This window comes from Prosopis cineraria, unplaced genomic scaffold (assembly GCF_029017545.1).
Source record: "Prosopis cineraria cultivar Desert tree isolate PC_DT_omini unplaced genomic scaffold, ASM2901754v1 PC14, whole genome shotgun sequence".
Lineage (NCBI taxonomy): Eukaryota > Viridiplantae > Streptophyta > Magnoliopsida > Fabales > Fabaceae > Prosopis > Prosopis cineraria.
In genome coordinates, this window is record NW_026555345.1 from 30,415,106 (window position 1) to 30,429,803 (window position 14,698).

Sequence of the window (14,698 nt, forward strand, 5' to 3'; positions counted from 1 at the left end):
TCTCTTTCATGGTTCATAAACAAGTCTAATACAAAGGATTAGATAGTGTATAGTTGGGTCCATGACCAACAATCTGATCATTGTTGCTTGTTCTTAACCAACCATGTAATGAGAGATTGCGAAATTATAGGCATACTAAAATTTCAAAAATAAATAATTAAGTAAAATGCTTATATGATACTATTACGAAGAGTGACCTGTTAAGATACAATGCTATCCCTAAGTGAAGAAAGATGATGTAGAACTCCTACCATAATAAAGTTTGAGACTTTATAGATGAAAATTCTCACCTTTATAGCTATACAAAGAATAGACGATGGCAAATGCAAGCAATGGCAACTTAATATACAATTGTATGCTCACGGTTGGAGCTATGGCAAGGAGTGCGAAGGAATTATGGCCAAGAGTGTGACAAAACTAAGGGGCCAAAATTGACGACAAACAAAGCAATTAGGAGAGCAAACTTATCGTCGACAATTGATGTAACACTAGAGCAAACGAGGAGACGTTGTGGAATGAGAAAGAAGGAGAACAAAGCTTCGATGAAGACTAAAATAGAGCAAGAAAAGTTAGGGCATCTTCGTGTGGGTATTTTGATTTTATCCTGAGGGACATTTAAGACAATCTGTATTTTTTTAAATTTCAATTAAGGATCATGGGATTTCAATATTTTATAGTCTTTAATTAGAATTAATATTCTTAAAGAGTCTTTAATTATCATTTTTCCTAATTTTTCTCGTTCAATGATACATATAAATATATAATATAATTATTATTTTTTTACCAAATATACTACAATTATGTTGATACATATATAATTTAGTTTTTAGTGAAAATTCATATATTCAAGGTTAAAATATATTTTTAGTCCTCTAACTTTATATAAAATTTTAATTTAATCTTTTAATTTTATAAAGTATCTTTTTAATCTTTTAATCTTAATATTGTTAATTTCAAATGATTATTTTTTTATATCAGCTATTGTTATTTTTTAAAAAAATTGATATGTCAATATTTAATAATGTTTTATCAATATTTAAAAGTTTAATTTAAAAATTCTCTCAAAATAAAATTAATAATATTACAATTAAAAGACTAAAAAAATACTTTATAAAGTTAAGAGATAAAAATAAATTATTGTATAAAATTATAAGATTAAATATATACTTTAATTTATATTAAATTATGTTAATGTGAAAACGAACACAAAAAGTCAAAAATCATATATAATGTTAGCAAATTTATTGAGCGCGAGCGCTGGACTTTCGACTTCAAATTTCAAATATTTTTCTCCGCCTGCCGCCGTCTCTTCCTCCTCCTCTACAATGGCACCCACCATCTTCATCGCCGTTCAGTGTTTCCAATGCTCCACCATGCAGGCACTCCCCCCCTTCTTCTCCCTTCTCCCTTTCTCGGTCTCTTTCTTTTTCTCCAGTTGGATGACACACTGTCGATGGTGTTCAGGTGAAGCAGAAGAAGAAGAGCAGCAACAAATGGAACTGCGCAGTGTGCAACCAGAAACAGTCCTTGACCAAAGTCTTCGCTCAGGGATTCATGGCCAGAGACATCCGCTCCTTCGTCCAGACCTTCAATATGTCCCGTAAACCCCTCGATGAACAATCTCTCTCCTCCAGAACCCTATCTCCGGCGCTAGATGATCAGGTCATAAATCACGATGACGACGACAAGTTCGACCTCCCGGTGAATCAGAGGAAGAAGCGAGGCGATTGGACCGAGTATCTAGATCCGGAGGATAATCACATCCAACAGCGAGAAAAAGTAGAAGAGGATGGTCATTATTGATTTGCAGATTAAATCGGGTTTATATTCGTTGAGGTGAACTTAATCTGTTGTGATAACATGATCTGAATTTGATTCGATATAGGTGATGGTTTTGAGGTGAAGGTTGTCACAGAATTGGAGAAGGGCATGTTCAAGAAACCTAGATTAGAAAATTACTCTCCTGGGTCGGATAGTGGAGGCAGTGACAAGCTTTTCAAGCCTCGTTTCTCAAAGAGGAATGCCAACCAAAAGATCATTTTGCGAGGTACAATTGCTTGAAAGGTTAAGAGTCATGAATAATCATATAAATATGTAACGGAGATTTCATTTTTTTTTTTTAATCTCAAAATACATTCTTCACTGCAAATAGTTTACCTAATTGGTCATTGAATGAGTACTGTGAAGTCAAATGCATCCACCCTGGTGCAGAGGAGACTGTGAAGGATCAGGTAGCCTTGACTGAGAACAATTACAAGGAACCAGATGATCAGAGGTCTCAGAGATATCAACCAACAATCAGCAGAGCAACCTCCAAATGGAAGGATTACATGACTGAGGAAGATGACAGCCTCCAGCTTGGATGGAAGAGAGCTTTCAAAAACCAAACGGATCCATGGAGCAACACTGTCTTAGAGGCCATAACTAACGAGCAAATGGTAGACGAAGATGTACACCCAGACTTCATGTGAATTACATTCCATCTTTACCCCAGTGGAGAATGATTTCTTCAATTAGTATTATTAACTAGGAATATATGCAGTGAATCACAATACGGAATCAATTTTTCTTCGTATGCTGCTCCTGAGTTATATAAATGTGATTTTGTCTTGGATCTTGTGGCTTTTTCCTTTTGTATTTATCTGCAACGCTGCTTCTTTTTCTTCTTCATCAGTGACTCAGGGTGGTTTAGGATTATCTGTTATTCATCATACAGAAAAAGAGATGGAAAAAATAATTTTAGAAATACTAAAATTCAATACAAATAAATATACAATCTAGAAAGATAATAGGCGTCATGCAGTGGCAGTGAACAAAAATTTCCCTTTTATTTTAAGGTTTCCGAGGAACCGAACCAATGCTGATGAGATAATAGGAAGCTCTGCTTTTTGGTATTAATTTGGGAATAAAGGAGACGTAATGTAAATGATCCTTCAATGTTGACGAGATTCTTCATTCTCATTTGTATTTTGTTTATGGACATTATTCAACATGGAAAATTCAAAAAAGATACCAGCCAAGTAAAGGATTGATTTAATAATTGAATTTCTTTGATGATACGTAATAAATAATATGTCCAGCTAGAACATCAATGCATCTCCATTCATTTCATTCCTTGGCTTTCCAATGCTTCCCAAGTCTGGGCAGATTTTATAATTAAAGGAATTCAGGCGCAGCATGAGGAGCAAAGGAGATCATACAAAAAATCAAGAACCTGTACAAGAAATCTCAGGACCTGTGATTGCATATAGCTCATCTGCCTGAATTAAACTCCCCAACCCCAACGAATGTTTGACTGCACAATTCCAATAGATGAACCAACACAGCGCAAATAAAAGAAAAGCAACGGAGACTGAAAAATAGATCAAAATAGGAATGAAGTCCTTCTCAGGCTAATGATCCAATTCACAACTGCCAACTCAAAATCCTAAATGAAATCCAATGATAAAATGGTCTAAATTCAAACAATTAATTGCCAAGACAAACATAACAAGATTCTCTGTCCGCTCGGAATAATTCAATCCTCCAGACCCAAAAACAAACAGATCCCATAAAGAATTGGTTCTTTGTAAGGCTCTCAGAAACATTGTTGGCTCACTGCCCATGGAAAATCGGCTCAATCTGTAGTAGAGTTAATCAAAATTGCTTCCTTCATTCAGTGATAGCGAGCCAGGCTATTCACCTATCTCAGTACCCGATGCAGTTTCATGAAGGCACTGCCTCATAATCCTTGATGTTCAATCAAATCTTCGGAAACTATGAGGATGATGACAAGAAATGATCTGGTGGTCTAGATTTTGAAAACTAAATAACACCATATTGAAACTTATAATTAATAATCGGTTTTAAATGGGGGAAAAACGTAAAACTAACATCAATCACTTCACAGTGGCCTTCATCAGGAGGATCAGCCCAACAAGCTCAATACAATCCGATGGAGACAACAAAAATACCTATATCTAATGCTCAGCCAGAACTACTAACAAACTAGAAGCTCAACAAAATTTTTATTTTTCTGCCACATCAAAATACTGGTAAAGCATTCGGACTATTTTCAAATCTAGCAGCTTTTTCTTGCCCTCTCATGACACTGATGCCCCAGCAGTGGTCTGTTTAGCCACATAGATTTGCTTCACCTTTGATGTTGAGAAACTTTTATCTGCACCCAAAGTATGGTTTCTTCCTTGCAACCCCATTCTTCGGCTAGACCATTCTCCCCCAGAACTATTTTTCTGAGTCACAGATCTCTGATAATTAGTATACCCTGAAGAATGATCATACTGCTCAGATGTATTATTTTTCTCCAAGGGCAGACTCTTGAAAGCAGCACTTGCACTGTGACTATTGCTATTGCTGGCATTGCTACTCTGAACATCAACCTTGCCAGCATCTGCAATAATGCTCACAGATGGAGTCTTGATGACACTGCCCAGCGCTGATTGCTTAGCAACTGGGGAGTTTGAAGGGTCCACTAGTCCAAGTTGATGTGGCAATCGGTTAAAATTTACAGCAGCTCCTGTAGGAAAACTCCTATCACCATCAGAAGGAGCAGAAGTTTGAGAAATGGGAAACCTATCCACATTCATTGGCTGGTCAACAGAGGGACCGTGACTATACTGAGAAGTATGCGCTCCTTCCTGCAGTGGCATTGACAGAGGAATAGATGAAAGTGGCAAATTAGGGGCATACGGCCAACGAGCTTGAACCGACATTTCAGGAGAAGACTGGCAACAGATTTCACACAAAATGCTAAGTAACCCAAACAATACTAACCACTTAACACAGATAATTGCAACACAGTAAATTGTGTTAACTTCATTATCATTTTGTGCATGATTAAAGCTACGTTGATTAATGTTAGAATTATACTACTCTTCCACTCTCAATGCAAAAAAAAAAAAAAAACATTGAAGCTAAATATGGCCATTTAAGAGACTGCTTCTAAATCACTTAACAATTACCTGGAAAGGAGAAATATCAAACATGGCCAGAGGAGAAGCCATTGGCACAAGTGGGGAACCAGGAGCAAGATGCTGTACTGGAGCAGTTATGTTAACAGGATTTCTCTGTGATGGTGCCATATTCATACTGCTCATATCTCCTTCACCAGCACCTGCTGCAGATGATGTGGAATTGTGCTTCCAATCAGACTGCTTACCTGATGGGATATAGGTGGCACCCATGAAACTCAAACCGACCTGTCCAAATTGTCCAACAGGTGCAAAATGGTTGTAAACAACCATGTGTGGCGGTGGTCCCTGGACACCTGGGATCCCTCTGGGAGGAGTAATAAAAGGGCCAGTAAATCCAGCTGCAGGTCCGTAAAAAGAATCAACACCAGAATGGCATTGTTGCCAGCTGCTAATTGGCCCTGATGCTTGCATGCTACTCTTTTGGGACTCTGGATGTGTATTAGACGCAGACTCATCATGTGGTCCAAAGGCAAAAACAGGACCACCCATCATAGGATTCATTTCGTAGAAGGGAAAATGTGGAGGAGGGCCTCCAGGAAAATGTGAAAGCATTTGACTGGAATTTTGTAGAGCTGGTAAGGGCGGCCATAATGAAATTGGTGGAGTCTCAACAGATAGATCTGCAGGAAGAGATACACTCAGAGGTTCTTCAGATCTTGCTTTACCAGCTGACTGCTGATTACTAGCAACTCCTGCAAAAGAAACTTAAAAAAAAAAACAAATCCAGACAGGTTTATGTCACATGCATATTCCCAGAAGGGTAAAGGCAAGTCATTAAGGAGAGAGAATATTCACCAGCTGCTATACCATCAATATCTACAGCTCCAAAGCTTCTAGCTTCTGAAACTGAGATTGAAGTGCCCAAACCATTTACAGCAATCTCATCACTGCTGATCGCAGCAACAGCAACAGCTGAAGCAGCTGCCTCAGCTTCAGCTTCAGCTTCACAATCTTCTAAATTGTCATGAGATCCATCACCGTGTTTCTCTTTATTATAGAAAAGACTGCAATCATGATCAGATCCAGCAGGGTTATGTGATATTTGCATGTTTGAAATTGATGAACAATGGCCAATTCCATGAGACAGTGCACGGCTACTAGGTGGAAGTACTGTCGGAGATGTTACCGCTCCTGAATAAAGAAACATATTTCCTCCATAAGTAAAACAACCAAATTTTCAGAAATATTACTTAAACATCAACAGCATTGCCTTTAAAATTTTAATTGCTTACCGAACTGAATTTTCTCTCCAGCAAGCAAGGAATTGACTGGGCTCGCAACAGAAGAAAATGGCTTTTCTCTTGTCAAGATGGATGATGTTGACAAGCTGGGCTTATTAAAGTTCACCGTCAGATCTCCACCAGAAGCCTGGGAATCAAACTGTTGAGGCTTCATAGCCTCATCCAGTTGCCTCTGTGTAAGGGCCATGACCTGCCAGGAAATCAAAGTCTTAATAAGAAGATTAACAAACTTCAAAGCAGCAGCAACAAGCTTCTTAGCAAATAACCAAAAAAAAAAATGACCCTTGTTCTGTTCTGCTAGGAGACCAAAGATGACTCCAAAGGGCAGGGATGAATGTAGGTTCTGTGACGACTAAAACTTTTTATTCTCAACATCATGCCAATACTATGACCCCCCCCCCTTTCCCCACAGACGACCTACAAAAACCCATCTTTCTGTGCAAACTATTTTATACACTGGCAAATGAAGATATAGTTTTTCTCATCACAACAGTGTAAGTCTGCAATATCATTACAATGAAGTCAAACCATGTTTCTTCTTGTGCCAAAGAATCATTAGCCACAGCAGGACAAATTCAAGAAAACACCATTTCTGTTGCAGTGGCAAAAGCAGGGAACAGACAAAATTTAAACCTGTTGACTTGTTTGTGCATTGCCCAAAGATGTCTGAACATTATTAAGAACCTTATTTTTGCTCTCAAACATCACTGCAGCCCCAAGGTTCTTCCCTCCACCAGAGACAGCTGGCAGACTCATCTGGAGTGACCTGTGGCAAAAATACAGTTAATATTATACATACAATAGATGCAAAATGAAATCTCACAAGACACCAAATACCTGCTTGTCTCTGATCTTAAATCAGGTTGAGCATCAATTTTCAAAGGGGGTGTGCCTATAGGAGCTAATGGTTGGGACATGGAGCCAGATGAAATTTCAATTTTTGGCATTCCATTCCCCTCAGAAACAAAATCAGAGTGACTACTGTTTTCTGCTTCTATTATAGGCAGAGTTCCCCTGCTATAATTGTCCTTAGCCTCAGCACCATGTGAAGCAGAACGAGGTTTCCGTGGCATCTGGCAAACATTAACTTCACAAGATTAAGAGAGATGATATAAAAAATCATGTTACAAGATGAACCAATAGAAATTATATACTTTTTGAACCTTTGCAACTCGTGACTTGGCCTTGATTTCTTTCTCTCTCTGTTCTCTCCTATCATTTAGCATTTGCCTCTTTGATCTGACTTCAATAAAATCATCTTCATCACTAGGAGCTTCAATTCCAGGTTGCTCAAACACACGTATAATTCCACTATGCAAAGGAGCATCAACTTCTTCTCCAGAACACACGTTCCGTTTAAGATGACTCTGTCCAGAAATCTTGGCTGATTCTTTTCCATCAACTTTGATAACTCTACCTCCAGAATCTACATCTTGTGACAAATCCGTAGCTGAGCTCATGCATATTGATTCCACAGCCTGTTTTCCTGCTCTATAGGAGAAAACCTTCCTCGGTCCACTTTTCACAGATGTGCCTGTACCTGTCCCATTGATATTTGACTTGCTATCTGAACAAAACTGATCAGATGAAACCAAGCCAGAGGACAGCCCCTTCTCACCACTAACACGAACTCGGAACTCAGTGCGCTGAATATTTCGACGAGGCCTCCTCTGAAATCCACTGTTTTCTGGGTGATTTAACCTTGGAGCAGGACCTGATGATTTTGAGCCAGAACCTTTTACCACAAAAGCATATCTCTTCCCTCTGCGTACAGATGCTGGATAATGTGCCTTTGACTCTTCAAAATCTTTCTCCGTTGATGCCAAGTGTAGTGACACATCTCTACCATGAGGTTGACCTTCAGAATCTCTAGCATTGGATAAGGTACCACTACTCTTCACAACTAAAGGTTGTTGCCCTCGTTCATCCATTTGAAAACCTGTAGATGTCCTAGTACTACTTTCACTATCATGAGGAATCCTTGTTTGGCTCTCATTTATTCCAGCCATATTTTCAGCACTTGGCAATGATCCTTGAGATAGGTTCACCCGACTTAAATTACTTGATTGATTATCAACAGCAGGAGACCTGATCTCACTTTTAACAAATCCATCAATAACATCCGGACCAGTCTGATGTGGCATTGGACCTCCAGGGTGATGATTAAAAGAGAATTCTGACGGAATACTAGGCTGAATAAAAGACATTGATTGAGGACCAACAGGCATCATCCCTTGAGATATGGGAGATGTGTACCTTAGCTGGCCAAATTGAAACAAAGGAGGCTGTGATGGGTGCATGTGAGAGTGGGGTGCACCAACATGTGGATGCAGATGCAGTGGCATCTGTATAGAACCAATCTGAATAGCTGGAACAGGGGACGGTATCAAAGATGGACCAGTAAAAAGACCAAATTGAAGTTTGACAGGCAGTTCAACTTGACTGGGGGCACTAGCTGCATTAGACATATTAGATAAATCCGAAGGCAAGTATGGAGCACTAGTAACTGAAGTCAATTTACTGTGATGAGCAGATAGGTCATTGTTAGAAGCTCTTGCATTGTCTAAACCCTCAGATACTATTGATGTCTGAGCTTTACTAGACTCAATGCCTAAATCTTGCATTGTCTTATCGGAATCCTGGAATGCACTAGGATCATTAAGATTTGCTTTAGAGTTGACAGGTTGAAGGGACCTGCCATCACTGCAAGCATTGCCAAAACATACATGTTCTTCCAGAGCGCCACTAGATGCTTGTGCCACGAAAGATGTTTCTTCACCTTTTAAAGTTCTCTCAAATTCATCGTTTGGCATCCCAACCTGAACACCTTCATCAAATCCTAATACTAGGTTATCCATCATATGGGGCAAACCTTTCTCCTCTAAATTCATGTTTTCAAACTCCTGGTTAAGGGCAACATTATCCTCTCCCTCATGCACTTCATCTTCTTCCTGATAATTTTCATCTTCATCATATTCTTCTTGTTCCTGGAACTGTTCATGATTCTCAGTAGTCCATTCTTCATCATCACCTGATGAGAAAGCACATGTGGAACTGACCACATTCTCATTCCCAGCTCTTGCAGAATTTACAGCTGCTTCATTTTGCTGACCAGATAGAGGGCCATTTTTGCCTTCTACAGAAGCCAGTATTGCAGGAGAAGCTCCGGAATCTTCTAAATCATCATGAGAAAGATGGGTTGGAGAACTAGGTGGACTTGAAACAGAGAGTGAAGATTGAGAATCACACCTTGGCACAGTGGGGCTCTCAACTATATGATCCTCATTCTCCTTACTATCCGACAATGCACCTACTACTTCTGGTTGTCCAGAATTCCGCTGATATGCATCATCATAACCAGTTGGTATGTCATTTGCTTGGACTGCAGCAGGATTAGGATGTGCATTTACATCCCTGTAGGTTTTGGGCACAGAAGTTAGTGATGGAGGTGGAAGAACCCGAGGCTGCCTCACAGAATACCGTGACCTCCCAACAGCATAACTTCCATCTGATTCCGAATTTGGGTAATGATGCTCAGGATAAGCAGAAAACATATTACCATGAGAACGGCCTGGTGTCCAGCCATCACTAAATCTCTCCAAATTATCAGGAAAATCAGAATCAATCTCTGTATTTCTGCTTAAATGATCTCCATTGCCAGGTTCATTCCACCTTTGCCCTTTTGCATTAGCATATTCATCCAAATGAGCACCCACAAACCCTCCCTTATTAGAGGCCCTTGAGGTCATGAATCCAGCACCTCCGTCAAATTCTTTTCTCATTAATGGCTTTCCACCAATTGGTGAATCTCTACTTGGACTGTTTGGACCATTACCTTGGCCATGCAAATAGAATATTGAGTTTCTTTCATTCTCATATACATCTCTTCTCCATGAATTCCCTGGTTTCCCTCTATCCACAAAGGAGGAAGAACTATCTCTAGGAAACTGAGGCCTTGAACTAGTCTCCAGTGACTTATTCAGGCTTGATGAAATAGAAGATCCTGAGGTTAAGATTCCTTCGACCACTCTTTCACCATCATCCCAATTGCCAACATCTGTATGCCTGGATGCATCTTTTTCCTCTCCTATCCCAGCCATTTTCTCATCTGCAACAGCCAAAGAATCATTATCAACTCTGGCTGCTTCAGCCTTCCTTCTAGCAATCCTTTCCTCCAATTCTAAAAGTTTTTGCTTAGCAGCTTGTTTCCTTCTTTCTTCCTCTAAGAGAATCCTCCGTTTCTCCTCTTCCCTAGCAACTTTCTGCTCTTCAGCTTTCCGCAAAGCTTCAATTTGTTCTTGTTCTGCTCTCCATGCTGCCTCTCTAGCTTCTTCCTCCAACCTCCTTTGCCTCTCTTCCTATAGATTCAGAACAGGAGGAGATATAAACAAAATAACTAAATTAATGATAAATTCCAACGTATAAATAATCAAAGGTAACAACTATAACTGAATAGCATATTTCAAGAAAGATAAAGACTAACAAAACCCTACCCCTATTGCAAGTGATGCCAGACACCATATTTTCCATTGAATCCAGGTAAGTTGGGAGTACGCGTGGTACTTTCAAATTATCCATAACTACCGGCAATTTAATTATGGGCCTTAATAGGTTCACAAACTTTTGTCTCACTCACAGTTTAGATTTTATCCGTCTTACTCACCAGCCTAGAGTTTTAGGAGATTTACTGTTCAGAGACATTGTTGGGGCAACAATTCCACAAGCTTTGCTTAGTCTTTTTTTCTTTGTTCTCACCTTTTTTTTCAAAAAAACTTCAATTTGTTCAAAAAGCTTCACTTTGTCAATTTTGCCACTGCACATGCTAATCCCTAGAAAAATAAAAACTAAATCTAAATATAATAATTTTCAGTTCATCTTGAGTTAAATAGAATATTATGCCAGAACAATTGGTTATGCTGTTACTTAAACTGATCAAATGATTTGAACTTATATTTGAACAAATTTGGAGGATAAGTGACATTTGATTAAACATCAAGTAGGGTGAATCTAGTTTATCCAGAAATAAATAATGAACACATCTTCTCATGCAGATTTACCTGTTCTCTGATCTGCCGTAATCTTTCTTCTTCTTCTCTTCGAGCTAACTCCAATGCCCTTTCATGTTCTTCAATATTACGTTGCCGCTCCTGTTCTTGCATCCTCTGAACTTTCTCAATTTCAGCCTCAAATGATTCCCTAGCAGGATCATGAAAATCCATTTGCTTAGGTACCTCTTTCTTCTTCTTGACCATCCCAACAAGACTTGCAGAAAAAAGATCCCTCCCATCAAATCCAGAAGCTCCAAAATCTTTCATGAAAGGATCTTCTAGGAAAGACTTTTCACTCTTTGTCAGTGTGCGCTTTTCTCTATTGAAATTAAGCAGTGGATCATCCGCAGGAAGCCCTTTAGCGCCCACTGAAGATGAGGATTTTGACACTGAACTCTGGACAGAAACTGAGCTATATCTGTTGTATTGTTCATTACCAGCAAAAGTATCCCTCACATTTCGTTCAGGCCCACGGCCATTATATGAATCCATTGTGTTGTTCCAAGATTGCCTCCCTTTCTGGCCATATCCCATCTCCCTCTTTCTAAAATCATCGTAAAGATTATCTTGGAAGGTGGATGGTATATATTTATTATCCTTCCAGGCTTCTCTATTCATGCTGGATGGCCTTACACCAACACCATTTTTCTCATTTCCCACACCTTGAACCGCAAACCCTTCCTTAGAAAGAGTTGAATTTCTCCAGGAATTTCCTTCCCGCCCCTCTCTACTAGATGCTCTGACAGGGTTTAGTTTAGGAACTTCACTGGAAGAAACTTTTCCAGTTTCATTGTCCCGCTGTCCCCATTTGTCAAAATTAAGAGCAGGCCTATGCGGCATTGCACCAACTCTGGGCAAATCAAAGTCTCTGTCCCAATAAGCTTCATTCTTCGAAAATACATGATCCCTGGCCTCTCTACTCCTGTCTGTCAAGCCATGACTGGTATCACGCTCATCATCAGCCCAGTCAGATCTAGGCTTCAATCGCACAATGGGCAGAGGACCCAGGAAATAATCTTCTTGCTTCCTATCATAATCACTCGCATAAGAACTACGGAAACTTTGAGTTTCAATGCCATCCTCGCTCAGTCCATTGCTAACACTACCATGGGATGGGTGAAACTGAGACTGTATGTCAACATGTGAGGTCAAACGTGAACCATCCGTCTGCTCAGTGGATAAATTGTCACTTACCGATTGCTTATGCTTCGGATTCAAATTCTCCTTGAGCTTCTGCGGTGGCCCTGAAGACAAAGTGGCCCGCAATGAAGGAAAATCTTCACCTCTTAGCACAGCCACCTTCTCTCCAGAAGGATGGGCTAGAGCAGCAGCAGATGTAGCTGGACTACCTCCAACCACAGCTGATCGAGCAGAAGGAGGCATATATGCACTGCTCCCCCTGCTAAACCCATCCACAGGACGCAACGCATTGTCAAATCCATCAACTGTCTGTTCACCAAACGGCTTCGTTTCTTGCAAAGCGGCGGCGGCTGGCTTGGTCCACCCCATACCAGATGAGGTGGGACGAGACCCACTTCCAGAGACCCCTCCTCCAGCAGGCCCTCCGCCCAGTCCCAAAGAATCAAACTTCTCGTGCTCCTTTCGCAAGGAAGGCAGATTCAAGGGGGGCGGAACAGAAAGCTTCGGCCCAGCCTTTTGAGAACTGCGAGGCCTTGAAAGGACCACCATAACACCCCCTCCACCTCCATGACCACTGGGCCGTGATCGACTAGATGCGTAAGAGCTAGAATGAGATGAATGATGATGAGAAGGCTGACCATAAGATTTGTTCAGATTCACAGACGCAAATTTGGTTCCGACACCGGGGTTGGCCATCGCCTTCACACGAAGGCTGAATCGTTAGGCGGATATTTTAATGTTCAAAACCCTAACTCTTGACACCGGCGTGGTGGTGAAGCTGAAGCCGAAACCGATCGCTGCGACTCCCTCAACTTTCAAAGTAGGTCGTCGAGCCTTCGCCGGACGGAAGGCGAGGAGTTCGGTGGTCGCCAATATGGTCAATCGGACCTCGGCCGCAGAACTAACGGGATGAAGAGCCCAAAAGAAAAAGAAAAAGAAAAAGAGGGCTTTCCTCTTCCCGTCTGGTTTTTCTGCCAGTTATATATATTTCATTTCATGCCTCTTTTTTTTTTTTTAGGAGGCACATGTCATGTAACCCATCTTAGTTTTGGTTTATGCTCGTATCGTTAATTTGCCCCTTATATTGTTCACTTAACCTAACTTGCGCATTCAACTTTTTTTATTTTTGACGGAGTACTAATTTTCTCAACTTATAATAGTATTAATTAATAATTAATACATGATATATTAATATTAACACAACATTATTTTTTTCAACTTCTTTCCACTCCTGCTTTCATAAAAACATCATTAATCACATTTGGAAAATCTTATCTAAAAAAAAAATCAAATTACTTCCACTAAATCTAAAGTTGTTGATTTTCCTCTCTTTGCAAGGAAAACTGCTGTCAAAGGGGGAAAAAAATCTAATATTAGTCTTTATATATTCAACTTTTTTAAAAAAAATTTAACGGGGCACTAATATTCTCAGTTCATCATCATCATCTTCACAATATTCTTTTATTTAACGTCTTGTAATATTTGAATATTATGCAGCTTAACTGAAATAATTTTCTGATGTGATTTTTTTATTAATATAATATTTGAATTCTCAATTTTATTTAAAAAGAATTAAACTGCCTTTACTTAACTTAAACTTGTTGATCTTCCTCTCTTTTCAAGGAAAACTGCCATCAAAGAGAGAAAAAATCAGGATTAAAAATTCTAATCAAATGTTACTCGTATTAACTTTCAAAATCATGAAAGGAAATTAAACTACTTGTAAGTGCAATGAATATCCTCCTTGCTAATAACAATAACAATAAGAATTACAGTTTCATATTATCTTACTATTAATGTGTCTCGACAAAGAATGACAATTTCCTATTGACATTTTTATAGGTCAAACGTATGGATACTATGCTTGATTTCTATGCATGTTTATGATTAAGTTATTTCATTCTAAGTAATCTAAGAAATCAATACATACATCTATTCCTTTAAATGCAAACTGTCTAGATAATTACAAGTTTAGAAGTTCACTTTAGAAAGTCAGTTCCAAATCAATTTGAATTGTACAGACTTTAATTTTCCCCCCTTACTTTTAACTCACTCTCATATTTTGGAACAAGCATACGTAATTGATAATGTCCAGCTAGAACGAACATACCCCGTTCCTTGCTTTTTGCTCAAGCACTCCGAATTCTGGGCTGATTTCACGATGGAAGGAATTCATGAACAACATGAGGAGCTGAGGAGAAGAGAACATGCAAAAATACAAGAACCTAGTAAACTACCTTCAACTGTCTCCGGAATGAATATCGGATGACACCGATCAAATAAATAAATAAACAGA

At 39.4% G+C, this 14,698-nt stretch overlaps 2 protein-coding genes across 8 annotated transcripts; one reads left to right on the forward strand and one right to left on the reverse strand.

Annotated features, from left to right (window-relative positions):
- The first annotated feature begins 1,155 nt into the window (after positions 1-1,155).
- On the forward strand, positions 1,156-2,627 carry LOC129293007 (uncharacterized). 2 transcript variants are annotated; one of them, XM_054930789.1, is made up of 4 exons: positions 1,156-1,379; positions 1,465-1,792; positions 1,886-2,047; positions 2,188-2,627. In XM_054930789.1, exons 1-4 carry the CDS (start codon positions 1,230-1,232, stop codon positions 2,469-2,471), a joined length of 924 nt encoding a protein of 307 aa, XP_054786764.1. In that variant the 5' UTR covers positions 1,156-1,229; the 3' UTR covers positions 2,472-2,627. The 2 variants fall into 2 exon arrangements, with proteins under 2 accessions (XP_054786764.1, XP_054786765.1); XM_054930790.1 differs by having other exon boundaries at positions 1,165-1,379; positions 2,212-2,627.
- Positions 2,628-3,360: 733 nt separating this feature from the next.
- Positions 3,361-13,354, reverse strand: LOC129293006 (uncharacterized). 6 transcript variants are annotated; one of them, XM_054930784.1, is made up of 8 exons: positions 11,272-13,354; positions 7,378-10,572; positions 7,052-7,287; positions 6,848-6,980; positions 6,206-6,404; positions 5,769-6,104; positions 4,962-5,677; positions 3,361-4,724 (listed from the first exon to the last, which is right to left on the reverse strand). In XM_054930784.1, the coding sequence occupies exons 1-8, from the start codon at positions 13,096-13,098 to the stop codon at positions 4,083-4,085; spliced, it is 7,284 nt and encodes a 2,427-aa protein (XP_054786759.1). In that variant the 5' UTR covers positions 13,099-13,354; the 3' UTR covers positions 3,361-4,082. The 6 variants fall into 6 exon arrangements, with proteins under 6 accessions (XP_054786759.1, XP_054786762.1, XP_054786760.1 ...); XM_054930787.1 differs by having other exon boundaries at positions 4,962-5,665; positions 5,781-6,104; positions 7,369-10,572; XM_054930785.1 differs by having other exon boundaries at positions 5,781-6,104; positions 7,369-10,572.
- Positions 13,355-14,698: the final 1,344 nt, after the last annotated feature.